We start from the raw sequence: 13,036 nt of genomic DNA on the forward strand, positions 1-13,036 counted from the left end.
CAACCTCTACGGCGTCTCCGGCCGCAAGCGCCTCGGCCCCGTCTCCACCGACGCCGTCACAGGTCAGCGGCTGCGCCCAGATGCCTGGGTCTCTTGGCTGCTCTGGCTCCTCAACCTTCACATCTCTTTCCAGCACCGCTTGTGCCCTTGCTCATCACTACAACCCACAGCACGGGCGTGCGCTGTGTGTCTGTCTGTGCTGAGCACCCGGCCTCCAACCTCTCCCCAGGGTCCTGGGGCTGCGTCCTCCTTCTCCTTCCACGCTCCGTCTCCTTCCACCCTCTCTCTCTTTCTGCCTTCAGCTTCTCTCAATCTCAGGCAACGGCTCTTTCTAACCTTTCTACCATCTGTCCATACAATGTCCTTCTTTGAGCTCCTTCAGTGTCCTGCTTCTGCCTTCCAGATAGTTTGCGCCTTTCCTTCTGCCTCTCCTTCTTTCTCTCTGTCCATCGTCTCTGAATCTAGGGATCCCATCCCATCCCCTCACCAACCTACTCCTCATATCTCCTTCTCCTCTGCTTTCACTCTCTATCTGCTCCATCCAGTTCTCTCCTTTCCTTCCTCTACGCTGTTTGTTCAACATTCCTTGTCCACCATTCTTCTGTTTCCTCCCTCTCATGCTTTCATTCTCCCCTTCCCTTCCCGATCTCTCTCTCTCTGTCTCCCCACTTCCCTCGGATTCTTTCTTCTACTTTCCTTCCTCTTTCTTCCTTTGCTGCTTCCCCCTTTTCTCTCTTCCGTTTCCTCGTACGTTTCCCCTCCTTCCTCATTCATTATTTCTTTTTTTGCATTTGAGTCTTTATTTTTTTCTCCACTCTTCTGCTTTCTCTTCCCACCAATTGTTGCCTTTTATCCCAGACAGTGATCTGCGCCTTTCACTCCCCTCTCTCTGTTCCAGCCGCGGCACCGACGGAGGCGGTACCCACCGCCCAGCCCAGCCTGGGGGAGCTCTCAGCCTCTGACGTCACCCACGACTCCACCCTGCTCTCCTGGACCGTCCAGGCCGGGAACTTCGACTCCTTCCTCGTCCAGTACAAGGACGCGCAGGGCAAACCCCAGGCGCTGCCCATGGACGGGGGATCCCGCACGGTCACCGTCACCAACCTGGCCCCCTCCCGCAGATACAAGTTCAACCTCTACGGCATCTCCGGCCGCAAGCGCCTCGGCCCCATCTCCACCGACACCATCACAGGTCACTGACTGCTCCCGGGATGCTGGTCCCTTCCCCTCCCACCCCCTTTGCTTTGCAGTGGGTGAGGACAGCAGCCCCAGCGGGGACCTTCCTGGGAGGATGCTTCCCAGATTCCAACCTCCATGACCTGTCTACCGGCCATTCAACAGATGGAGGAGTGTGGATGGAAGTGTGTGGGTGGATTGACAGACAGTCAGAGAGATCAGTGTGTATGAAGCAGATGGAATGAACAGATAGATGAGTATGGAGTGAATGATTGAATGAAAAGATACATGGATGGCTGTCTATAGGGATCAGTGGGGATGGATGGATGGGGATGGTCATGGATGGATGGATAGGTAAATGGAAGGCTGTCAGTGGGGGTGGATGGATGGATGGATGAGCAGATGCATGGATGTCTACTGGTATGGATGGGAATGGATGGATTGATGGTCATGGATTGATAGATGGATGTGTTTGGGAATGGATGGGGATGGAGTGAATGGATAGACGAATGAACGTGGATGGGGATGGATGGATGTGTATGGGGATGGAGCGGCTGGATTGATGGGTTGATGTGTATGGGGATGGAGTGGATGGATGTGGATGTGGATGGGGATGGATGGATAAGGAGATGGATGGGGATGGATGTATGGATAAGGAGATGGATGAATGTGGATGGGGATGGATGGATAAGGAGATTGATGGATGTGGATGGGGATGGATGGATAAGGAGATGGATGGGGATGGATGTATGGATAAGGAGATGGATGAATGTGGATGGGGATGGATGGATAAGGAGATGGATGAGGATGGATGGATAAGGAGAGGGATGGATGGGGATGGAGATGGATGGATGTGGATGAGGATGGATGGATGAGGAGAGAGATGGATGTGGATGAGGATCGATGGATAAGGAGATGGATGGATGTGGATGGGGATGGATGGATAAGGAGAGGGATGGAGATGGAGCGGATGGACAGATGCGTGTTGATGGATGGGGGGCTGTATCTGGGAACGCATCGAATGATCTGCGCCCTTCACTCCCCTCTCTCTGTTCCAGCCGCGGCACCGACGGAGGAGGTACCCACGGCCCAGCCCAGCCTGGGGGAGCTCTCGGCCTCCGACGTCACCCACGACTCCATCCTGCTCTCCTGGACCATCCAGGACGGGGACTTCGACTCCTTCCTCCTGCAGTACAAGGACGCGGAGGGCAAACCCCAGGCGCTGCCCGTGGATGGGGGATCCCGCACGGTCACCGTCACCAACCTGGCCCCCTCCCGCAGATACAAGTTCAACCTCTACGGCATCTCCGGCCGCAAGCGCCTCGGACCCGTCTCCACTGACACCGTCACAGGTCACTGGCTGCTCCCGTGACGCCGGCCCCTTCCCCTCCCACCCCCTTTGCTTTGCAGTGGGTGAGGACAGCAGCCCCAGCGGGGACCTTCCTGGGAGGATGCTTCCCAGATTCCAACCTCCATGACCTGTCTACCGGCCATTCAACAGATGGAGGAGTGTGGATGGAAGTGTGTGGGTGGATTGACAGACAGACGGAGAGATCAGTGTGTATGAAGCAGATGGAATGAATAGATAGATGAGTATGGAGTGAATTGTGATGGAGCAGGGGCTGTCTGTGTGCTTGGTAGGCAGAGACAGGTATGCAGCTGTAACATGAGCCTGGCCTGGGGGAGGGGAGGTCTCACCTCTGGCTGTGGCTAGACAAAGGGAAGTGGGTAGTGGAGTCACTCTTCGGTTTTGGGAGCTGGGAGGTGGGGTTTCAGGGGATCCTAGGCTGGGATCCAAGCACCCTGAACCCCCAGAAAGGCCAGATTGAGGGGTCCTGACTCTGCACGCAAGCTGGGCTGTATCCTGTGTTCCTGTTGTTCCATAAACCTTCTGTTTTACTGGCTGGCTGAGAGTCACCGTGAGTTCGGGAAGAGGGGTGCAGGGCCGGACTCCCCCACACCCCGTGACATGAATGAATGAATGAAAAGATACATGGATTGTCACGGAGTGTGGGGGAGTCCGGCCCTGCACCCCTCTTCCTGGGACTCACAGTGACTCTCAGCCAGCCAGTAAAACAGAAGGTTTATTGGACAACAGGAGCACAGGATACAGCAGAGCTCATGTTCAGAGCCAGGACCCCTCAATCTGGCCCTTCTGGGGGGTTCAGGGTGCTTGGATCCCAGCCTAGGATCCCCTAAACTCCCACCACCCAGCTCCCAAACCAAAACTGACCCACCCCTCCCCACTCGGCTCTCAGACTTTGTCTAGCTCCCTGGGCCAAGGTGTTGACCTCCCCTCCCCCCTGCCTAGCTCAGGTTACAGGCTGAATACCTGTCCCTCACCTACAGTCCTCCCCGGCTCTCCCAACCCCCACACAGACAGTCCCTGCTCCATCACGTGGATGGCTGTCTATAGGGATCAGTGGGGATGGATGGGTGGGGATGGTCATGGCTGGATGGATAGGTAGATGGAAGGCTGTCAGTGGGGGTGAATGGATGGATGGATGAACAGATGCATGGATGTCTACTGGTATGGATGGGAATGGATGGATGTGGATGGGGATGGATGGATAAGGAGATGGATGGATGGGGATGGATGGATAAGGAGATGGATGGGGATGGAGCGGATGGACAGATGCGTGTTGATGGATGGGGGGCTGTATCTGGGAACGCATGGAATGATCTGCGCCCTTCACTCCCCTCTCTCTGTTCCAGCCGCGGCACCGACGGAGGCAGTACCCATGGCCCAGCCCAGCCTGGGGGAGCTCTCGGCCTCCGACGTCACCCACGACTCCACCCTGCTCTCCTGGACCGTCCAGGCCGGGAACTTCGACTCCTTCCTCCTCCAGTACAAGGACGCGCAGGGCAAACCCCAGGCGCTGCCCGTGGACGGGGGATCCCGCACGGTCACCGTCACCAACCTGGCCCCCTCCCGCAGATACAAGTTCAACCTCTACGGCATCTCCGGCCGCAAGCGCCTCGGCCCCGTCTCCACCGACGCCGTCACAGGTCAGCGGCTGCTCCCGTGACGCCGGCCCCTTCCCCTCCCACCCCCTTTGCTTTGCAGTGGGTGAGGACAGCAGCCACCAGCGGGGACCTTCCTGGGAGGATGCTTCCCAGATTCCAACCTCCATGACCTGTCTACCGGCCACTCAACAGATGGAGGAGTGTGGATGGAAGTGTGTGGGTGGATTGACAGACAGACGGAGAGATCAGTGTGTATGAAGCAGATGGAATGAATAGATAGATGAGTATGGAATGAATGAATGAAAAGATACATGGATGGCTGTCTATAGGGATCAGTGGGGATGGATGGATGGGGATGGTCATGGATGGATGGATAGGTAGATGGAAGGCTGTCAGTGGGGGTGAATGGATCGATGGATGTATATGGGGAGGAATGGATGGATGGATGAACAGATGCAAGGATATCTACTGGTATGGATGGGAATGGATGGATTGATGGTCATGGATAGATGGATGTGTTTGGGAATGGATGGGGATGGAGCGAATGGATAGACGAATGAACGTGGATGGGGATGGATGGATGTGTATGGCGATGGAGCGGCTGGATTGATGGGTTGATGTGTATGGGGATGGAGTGGATGGATGTGGATGGGGATGGATGGATAAGGAGATGGATGGATGTGGATGGGGATGGATGGATAAGGAGAGGGATGGGGATGGAGCGGATGGACAGATGCGTGTGGATGGATGGGGGGCTGTATCTGGGAACGCATCGAATGATCTGCGCCCTTCACTCCCCTCTCTCTGTTCCAGCCGCGGCACCGACGGAGGAGGTACCCATGGCCCAGCCCAGCCTGGGGGAGCTCTCAGCCTCTGACGTCACCCACGACTCCACCCTGCTCTCCTGGACCGTCCAGGACGGGGACTTCGACTCCTTTCTCGTCCAGTACAAGGACGCGCAGGGCAAACCCCAGGCGCTGCCCGTGGATGGGGGATCCCGCACGGTCACCGTCACCAACCTGGCCCCCTCCCGCAGATACAAGTTCAGCCTCTACGGCATCTCCGGCCGCAAACGCCTTGGCCCCGTCTCCACCGACACCGTCACAGGTCACTGGCTGCTCCCGTGACGCCGGCCCCTTCCCCTCCCACCCCCTTTGCTTTGCAGTGGGTGAGGACAGCAGCCACCAGCGGGGACCTTCCTGGGAGGATGCTTCCCAGATTCCATCCTCCATGACCTGTCTACCGGCCACTCAACAGATGGAGGAGTGTGGATGGAAGTGTGTGGGTGGATTGACAGACAGACGGAGAGATCAGTGTGTATGAAGCAGATGGAATGAATAGATAGATGAGTATGGAATGAATGAATGAAAAGATACATGGATGGCTGTCTATAGGGATCAGTGGGGATGGATGGATGGGGATGGTCATGGATGGATGGATAGGTAGATGGAAGGCTGTCAGTGGGGGTGAATGGATCGATGGATGTATATGGGGAGGAATGGATGGATGGATGAACAGATGCAAGGATATCTACTGGTATGGATGGGAATGGATGGATTGATGGTCATGGATAGATGGATGTGTTTGGGAATGGATGGGGATGGAGCGAATGGATAGACGAATGAACGTGGATGGGGATGGATGGATGTGTATGGCGATGGAGCGGCTGGATTGATGGGTTGATGTGTATGGGGATGGAGTGGATGGATGTGGATGGGGATGGATGGATAAGGAGATGGATGGATGTGGATGGGGATGGATGGATAAGGAGAGGGATGGGGATGGAGCGGATGGACAGATGCGTGTGGATGGATGGGGGGCTGTATCTGGGAACGCATCGAATGATCTGCGCCCTTCACTCCCCTCTCTCTGTTCCAGCCGCGGCACCGACGGAGGAGGTACCCATGGCCCAGCCCAGCCTGGGGGAGCTCTCAGCCTCTGACGTCACCCACGACTCCACCCTGCTCTCCTGGACCGTCCAGGACGGGGACTTCGACTCCTTCCTCGTCCAGTACAAGGACGCGCAGGGCAAACCCCAGGCGCTGCCCGTGGATGGGGGATCCCGCACGGTCACCGTCACCAACCTGGCCCCCTCCCGCAGATACAAGTTCAGCCTCTACGGCATCTCCGGCCGCAAACGCCTTGGCCCCGTCTCCACCGACACCGTCACAGGTCACTGGCTGCTCCCGTGACGCCGGCCCCTTCCCCTCCCACCCCCTTTGCTTTGCAGTGGGTGAGGACAGCAGCCACCAGCAGGGACCTTCCTGGGAGGATGCTTCCCAGATTCCATCCTCCATGACCTGTCTACCGGCCATTCAACAGATGGAGGAGTGTGGATGGAAGTGTGTGGGTGGATTGACAGACAGACGGAGAGATCAGTGTGTATGAAGCAGATGGAATGAATAGATAGATGAGTATGGAGTGAATGAATGAATAGATACATGGATGGCTGTCTATAGGGATCAGTGGGGATGGATGGATGGGGATGGTCATGGCTGTATGGATAGGTAGATGGAAGGTTGTCAGTGGGGGTGGATGGATGGATGGATGGATGTCTTTGGGGAGCAATGGATGGATGGATGAGCAGATGCATGGATATCTACTGGTATGGATGGGAATGGATGGATTGATGGTCATGGATAGATGCATGTGTATGGGGATAGAGTGGCTGGATTGATGGGTTGATGTGTATGGGGATGGAGTGGATGGATGTGGATGGGGATGGATGGATAGATGGGTGGATGGAGATGGATGTATGGATAAGGAGATGGATGGATGTGGATGGGGATAGATGGATAAGGAGATGGATGGATGTGGATGGGGATGGAGAGGATATGGAGTTGGATGGATGTGGATGGATAAGGAGATGGATGGTTGTGGATGGGGATGGATGAATAAGAAGATGGATGGATGGGGATGGATAAGGAGATGGATGGATGGGGATGGATGGATAAGGAGATGGATGGATGGGGATGGAGCGGATGGACAGATGCGTGTTGATGGATGGGGGGCTATATCGGGGAACGCATGGAATGATCTGCGCCCTTCACCCCTCTCTCTCTGTTCCAGCCGCGGCACCGACGGAGGCAGTACCCACGGCCCAGCCCAGCCTGGGGGAGCTCTCGGCCTCCGACGTCACCCATGACTCCACCCTGCTCTCCTGGACGGTCCAGGCCGGGGACTTCGACTCCTTCCTCGTCCAGTACAAGGACGCACAGGGCAAACCCCAGGCGCTGCCCGTGGATGGGGGATCCCGCACGGTCACCGTCACCAACCTGGCCCCGTCCCGCAGATACAAGTTCAACCTCTACGGCATCTCCGGCCGCAAGCGCCTCGGCCCCATCTCCACCGACACCGTCACAGGTCAGCGGCTGCTCCTGGGATGCTGGTCCCTTCCCCTCCCACCCTCTTTGCTTTGCAGTGGGTGAGGACAGCAGCCACCAGCGGGGACCTTCCTGGGAGGATGCTTCCCAGATTCCAACTTCCATGACCTGTCTACCGGCCATTCAAGAGATGGAGGAGTGTGGATGGAAGTGTGTGGGTGGATTGACAGACAGACGGAGAGATCAGTGTGTATGAAGCAGATGGAATGAATAGATAGATGAGTATGGAGTGAATGATTGAATGAAAAGATACATGGATGGCTGTCTATAGGGATCAGTGGGGATGGATGGATGGGGATGGTCATGGATGGATGGATAGGTAGATGGAAGGCTGTCAGTGGGGGTGGATGGATGGATGTCTATGGGGAGGAATGGATGGATGGATGAGCAGATGCATGGATATCTACTGGTATGGATGGGAATGGATGGATTGATGGTCATGGATAGATGGATGTGTTTGGGAATGGATGGGGATGGAGCGAATGGATAGACGAATGAACGTGGATGGGGATGGATGGATGTGTATGGGGATGGAGCGGCTGGATTGATGGGTTGATGTGTATGGGGATGGAGTGGATGGATGTGTATGGGGATGGATGGATAAGGAGATGGATGGGGATGGATGGATAAGGAGATGGATGGATGTGGATGGGGATGGATGGATAAGGAGATGGATGGATGTGGATGGGGATGGATTGATAAGGAGAGGGATGGGGATGGAGTGGATGGACAGATGCGTGTGGATGGATGGGGGGCTGTATCTGGGAACGCATGGAATGATCTGCGCCCTTCACCCCCCTCTCTCTGTTCCAGCCGCAGCACCGACGGAGGCAGTACCCACGGCCCAGCCCAGCCTGGGGGAGCTCTCGGCCTCCGATGTCACCCACGACTCCATCCTGCTCTCCTGGACCGTCAAGGCCGGGGACTTCGACTCCTTCCTCCTCCAGTACAAGGACGCACAGGGCAAACCCCAGGCGCTGCCTGTGGACGGGGGATCCCGCACGGTCACCGTAACCAACCTGGCCCCCTCCCGCAGATACAAGTTCAGCCTCTACGGCATCTCCGGCCGCAATCGCCTCGGCCCCGTCTCCACCGACACCGTCACAGGTCACTGGCTGCTCCCGGGATGCTGGCCCCTTCCCCTCCCACCCCCTTTGCTTTGCAGTGGGTGAGGACAGCAGCCCCAGCGGGGACCTTCCTGGGAGGATGCTTCCCAGATTCCAACCTCCATGACCTGTCTACCGGCCATTCAACAGATGGAGGAGTGTGGATGGAAGTGTGTGGGTGGATTGACAGACAGACGGAGAGATCAGTGTGTATGAAGCAGATGGAATGAATAGATAGATGAGTATGGAGTGAATGAATGAATGAAAAGATACATGGATGGCTGTCTATAGGGATCAGTGGGGATGGATGGATGGGGATGGTCATGGATGGATGGATAGGTAGATGGAAGGCTGTCAGTGGGGGTGAATGGATGGATGGATGTCTATGGGGAGGAGTGGATGGATGGATGAGCAGATACATGGATGTCTACTGGTATGGATGGTAATGGATGGATTGATGGTCATGGATAGATGGATGTGTTTCGGGAAGGATGGGGATGGAGCGAATAGATAGACGAATGGAAGTGGATGGGGATAGATGGATGTGTATGGGGATGGAGGGGCTGGATTGGTGGGTTGATGTGTATGGGGATGGAGTGGATGGATGTGTATGGGGATAGATGGATAAGGAGATGGATGGATGGGGATGGGGAAAGTTGGATAAGAAGATGGATGGATGTGGATGAGGATGGATGGATAAGGAGATGGATGGGGATTGATGTATAAGGAGAGGGATGGATGTGGATGGAGATGGATGGATGTGGACGGGGATGGATAGGGATGGGGATGGATGGATAAGGAGATGGATGGATGAGGATGAGGATAGATGGATAAGGAGATGCATGGATGTGGATGGGGATGGATGGGGATGGATGGATAAGGAGATGGATGGATGTGGATGGGGATGGATGGATAAGGAGATGGATGGATGTGGATGGATAAGGAGATGGATGGATGTGGATGGGGATGGATGGATAAGGAGATGGATGGGGATGTATGGATAAGGAGATGGATGGATGTGGATGGGGATGGATGGATAAGGAGATGGATGGGGATGGATGTATGGATAAGGAGATGGATGAATGTGGATGGGGATGGATGGATAAGGAGATTGATGGATGTGGATGGGGATGGATGGATAAGGAGATGGATGGGGATGGATGTATGGATAAGGAGATGGATGAATGTGGATGGGGATGGATGGATAAGGAGATGGATGAGGATGGATGGATAAGGAGAGGGATGGATGGGGATGGAGATGGATGGATGTGGATGAGGATGGATGGATGAGGAGAGAGATGGATGTGGATGAGGATCGATGGATAAGGAGATGGATGGATGTGGATGGGGATGGATGGATAAGGAGAGGGATGGGGATGGAGCGGATGGACAGATGCGTGTTGATGGATGGGGGGCTGTATCTGGGAACGCATCGAATGATCTGCGCCCTTCACCCCCCTCTCTCTGTTCCAGCCGCGGCACCGACGGAGGAGGTACCCATGGCCCAGCCCAGCCTGGGGGAGCTCTCGGCCTCCGACATCACCCACGACTCCATCATTCTCTCCTGGAGCATCGAGGCTGGGGACTTCGACTCCTTCCTCCTCCAGTACAAGGACGCGCAGGGCAAACCCCAGGCGCTGCCCGTGGAAGGGGGATCCCGCACGGTCACCGTCACCAACCTGGCCCCCTCCCGCAGATACAAGTTCAGCCTCTACGGCATCTCCGGCCGCAAGCGCCTCGGCCCCATCTCCACCGACGCCATCACAGGTCAGCGGCTGCTCCCGTGACGCCGGCCCCTTCCCCTCCCACCCCCTTTGCTTTGCAGTGGGTGAGGACAGCAGCCACCAGCAGGGACCTTCCTGGGAGGATGCTTCCCAGATTCCAACCTCCATGACCTGTCTACCGGCCATTCAACAGATGGAGGAGTGTGGATGGAAGTGTGTGGGTGGATTGACAGACAGACAGAGAGATCAGTGTGTATGAAGCAGATGGAATGAATAGATAGATGAGTATGGAGTGAATGAATGAATGAAAAGATACATGGATGGCTGTCTATAGGGATCAGTGGGGATGGATGGATATGGATGGTCATGGATGGATGGATAGGTAGATGGAAGACTGTCAGTGGGGGTGGATGGATGGATGGATGTCTATGGGGAGGAATGGATGGATGGATGAGCAGATACATGGATGTCTACTGGTATGGATGGGAATGGATGGGTTGATGGTCATGGATTGATAGATGGATGTGTTTGGGGATGGATGGGGATGGAGCGAATGGATAGACGAATGGACGTGGATGGGTATGGATGGGGATGGAGCGGCTGGATTGATGGGTTGATGTGTATGGGGATGGATGGATAGATGGGTGGATGGGGATGGATGGATGGATAAGGAGATGGATGGATGTGTATGGGGATGGATGAATAAGGAGATGGATGGATGGGGATGGATGGATAAGGAGAGGGATGGATGTGGATGGAGATGGATGGATGTGGACGGGGATGGATAGGGATGGGGATGGATGGATAAGGAGATGGATGGATGTGGATGAGGATAGATGGATAAGGAGATGGATGGATGTGGATGGGGATGGGTGGATAAGGAGATGGATGGGTGTGGATGGATAAAGAGATGGATGGATGTGGATGGATGGATAAGGAGATGGATGGAAGTGGATGGATAAGGAGATGGATGGATGTGGATGGGGATGGATGGATAAGGAGATGGATGGGGATGGATGGATAAGGAGATGGATGGATGTGGATGGGGATGGATGGATAAGGAGAGGGATGGGGATGGAGCGGATGGACAGATGCGTGTGGATGGATGGGGGGCTGTATCTGGGAACGCATGGAATGATCTGCGCCCTTCACTCCCCTCTCTCTGTTCCAGCCGCGGCACCGACGGAGGCAGTACCCACGGCCCAGCCCAGCCTGGGGGAGCTCTCGGCCTCCGACGTCACCCACGACTCCATCCTGCTCTCCTGGACCGTCCAGGACGGGGACTTCGACTCCTTCCTCCTCCAGTACAAGGACGCGCAGGGCAAACCCCAGGCGCTGCCTGTGGACGGGGGATCCCGCACAGTCACCGTCACCAACCTGGCCCCCTCCCGCAGATACAAGTTCAACCTCTACGGCATCTCCGGCCGCAAACGCCTCGGCCCCGTCTCCACCGACACCGTCACAGGTCAGCGGCTGCTCCTGTGATGCTGGCCCCTTCCCCTCCCACCTCCTTTGCTTTGCAGTGTGGCAGGGATGCTGGCCACTAGGCTGGGACCTTCCTGGGAGGATGCTTCCCAGATTCCAACCTCCATGACCTGTCTACCGGCCATTCAACAGATGGAGGAGTGTGGATGGAAGTGTGTGGGTGGATTGACAGACAGATGGAGAGATCAGTGTGTATGAAGCAGATGGAATGAATAGATAGATGAGTATGGAGTGAATGAATGAATGAAAAGATACATGGATGGCTGTCTATAGGGATCAGTGGAGATGGATGGATGGGGATGGTCATGGATGGATGGATAGGTAGATGGATGTGGATGGAGATGCATGTATAAGGAGAGGGATGGATGTAGATGGGGATAGATGGATAAGGAGATGGATGGATGTGGATGGGGATGGATGGATAAGGAGATGGATGGATGTGGATGGGGATGGATGGATAAGGAGAGGGATGGATGTGGATGGAGATGGATGGATGTGGACGGGGATGGATAGGGATGGGGATGGATGGATAAGGAGATGGATGGATGTGGATGAGGATAGATGGATAAGGAGATGGATGGATGTGGATGAGGATTGATGGATAAGGAGATGGATGGATGGGGATGGGGATGGATGGATAAGGAGGTGGATGGATGTGGATGGGGATGGATGGATAAGGAGACGGATGGATGTGGATGGCGATGGATGGATGTGGACGGGGATGGATAGGGATGGGGATGGATGGATAAGGAGATGGATGGATGTGGATGAGGATAGATGGATAAGGAGATGGATGGATGTGGATGGAGATGGATGGATAAGGATATGGATGGATGTGGATGGGGATGGATGGATAAGGAGAGGGATGGATGTGGATGAGGATAGATGGATAAGGAGGTGGATGGATGTGGATGGGGATGGATGGATAAGGAGAGGGACGGATGGGGATGGAGCGGCTGGATTGATGGGTTGATGTGTATGGGGATGGATGGATAGATGGGTGGATGGGGATGGATGGATGGATAAGGAGATGGATGGATGTGTATGGGGATGGATGAATAAGGAGATGGATGGATGGGGATGGATGGATAAGGAGAGGGATGGATGTGGATGGAGATGGATGGATGTGGACGGGGATGGATAGGGATGGGGATGGATGGATAAGGAGATGGATGGATGTGGATGAGGATAGATG

At 55.4% G+C, this 13,036-nt stretch overlaps 2 protein-coding genes across 2 annotated transcripts in view; one reads left to right on the forward strand and one right to left on the reverse strand.

Moving 5' to 3' along the window:
• LOC123345793 (endothelial zinc finger protein induced by tumor necrosis factor alpha-like) overlaps positions 1–13,036 on the reverse strand; it is a 1,203,704-nt gene that overhangs the window by 224,108 nt on the left and 966,560 nt on the right. The window lies entirely within an intron of this gene.
• Positions 1–13,036, forward strand: part of TNXB (tenascin XB) — a 94,759-nt gene that overhangs the window by 48,578 nt on the left and 33,145 nt on the right. Inside the window, exons 16-25 of the mRNA XM_044983765.1 lie at positions 1–62; positions 899–1,192; positions 2,235–2,528; positions 3,892–4,185; positions 4,957–5,250; positions 6,022–6,315; positions 7,213–7,506; positions 8,340–8,633; positions 10,106–10,399; positions 11,528–11,821. The exon at positions 1–62 is cut by the window's left edge and continues 232 nt beyond it. Of these exons, the coding sequence (XP_044839700.1) occupies positions 1–62; positions 899–1,192; positions 2,235–2,528; positions 3,892–4,185; positions 4,957–5,250; positions 6,022–6,315; positions 7,213–7,506; positions 8,340–8,633; positions 10,106–10,399; positions 11,528–11,821 (2,708 nt within the window). The remainder of the gene's footprint in view (positions 63–898; positions 1,193–2,234; positions 2,529–3,891; positions 4,186–4,956; positions 5,251–6,021; positions 6,316–7,212; positions 7,507–8,339; positions 8,634–10,105; positions 10,400–11,527; positions 11,822–13,036) is intronic.

This window comes from Mauremys mutica, chromosome 12 (assembly GCF_020497125.1).
Source record: "Mauremys mutica isolate MM-2020 ecotype Southern chromosome 12, ASM2049712v1, whole genome shotgun sequence".
NCBI classification, from domain to species: domain Eukaryota; kingdom Metazoa; phylum Chordata; order Testudines; family Geoemydidae; genus Mauremys; species Mauremys mutica.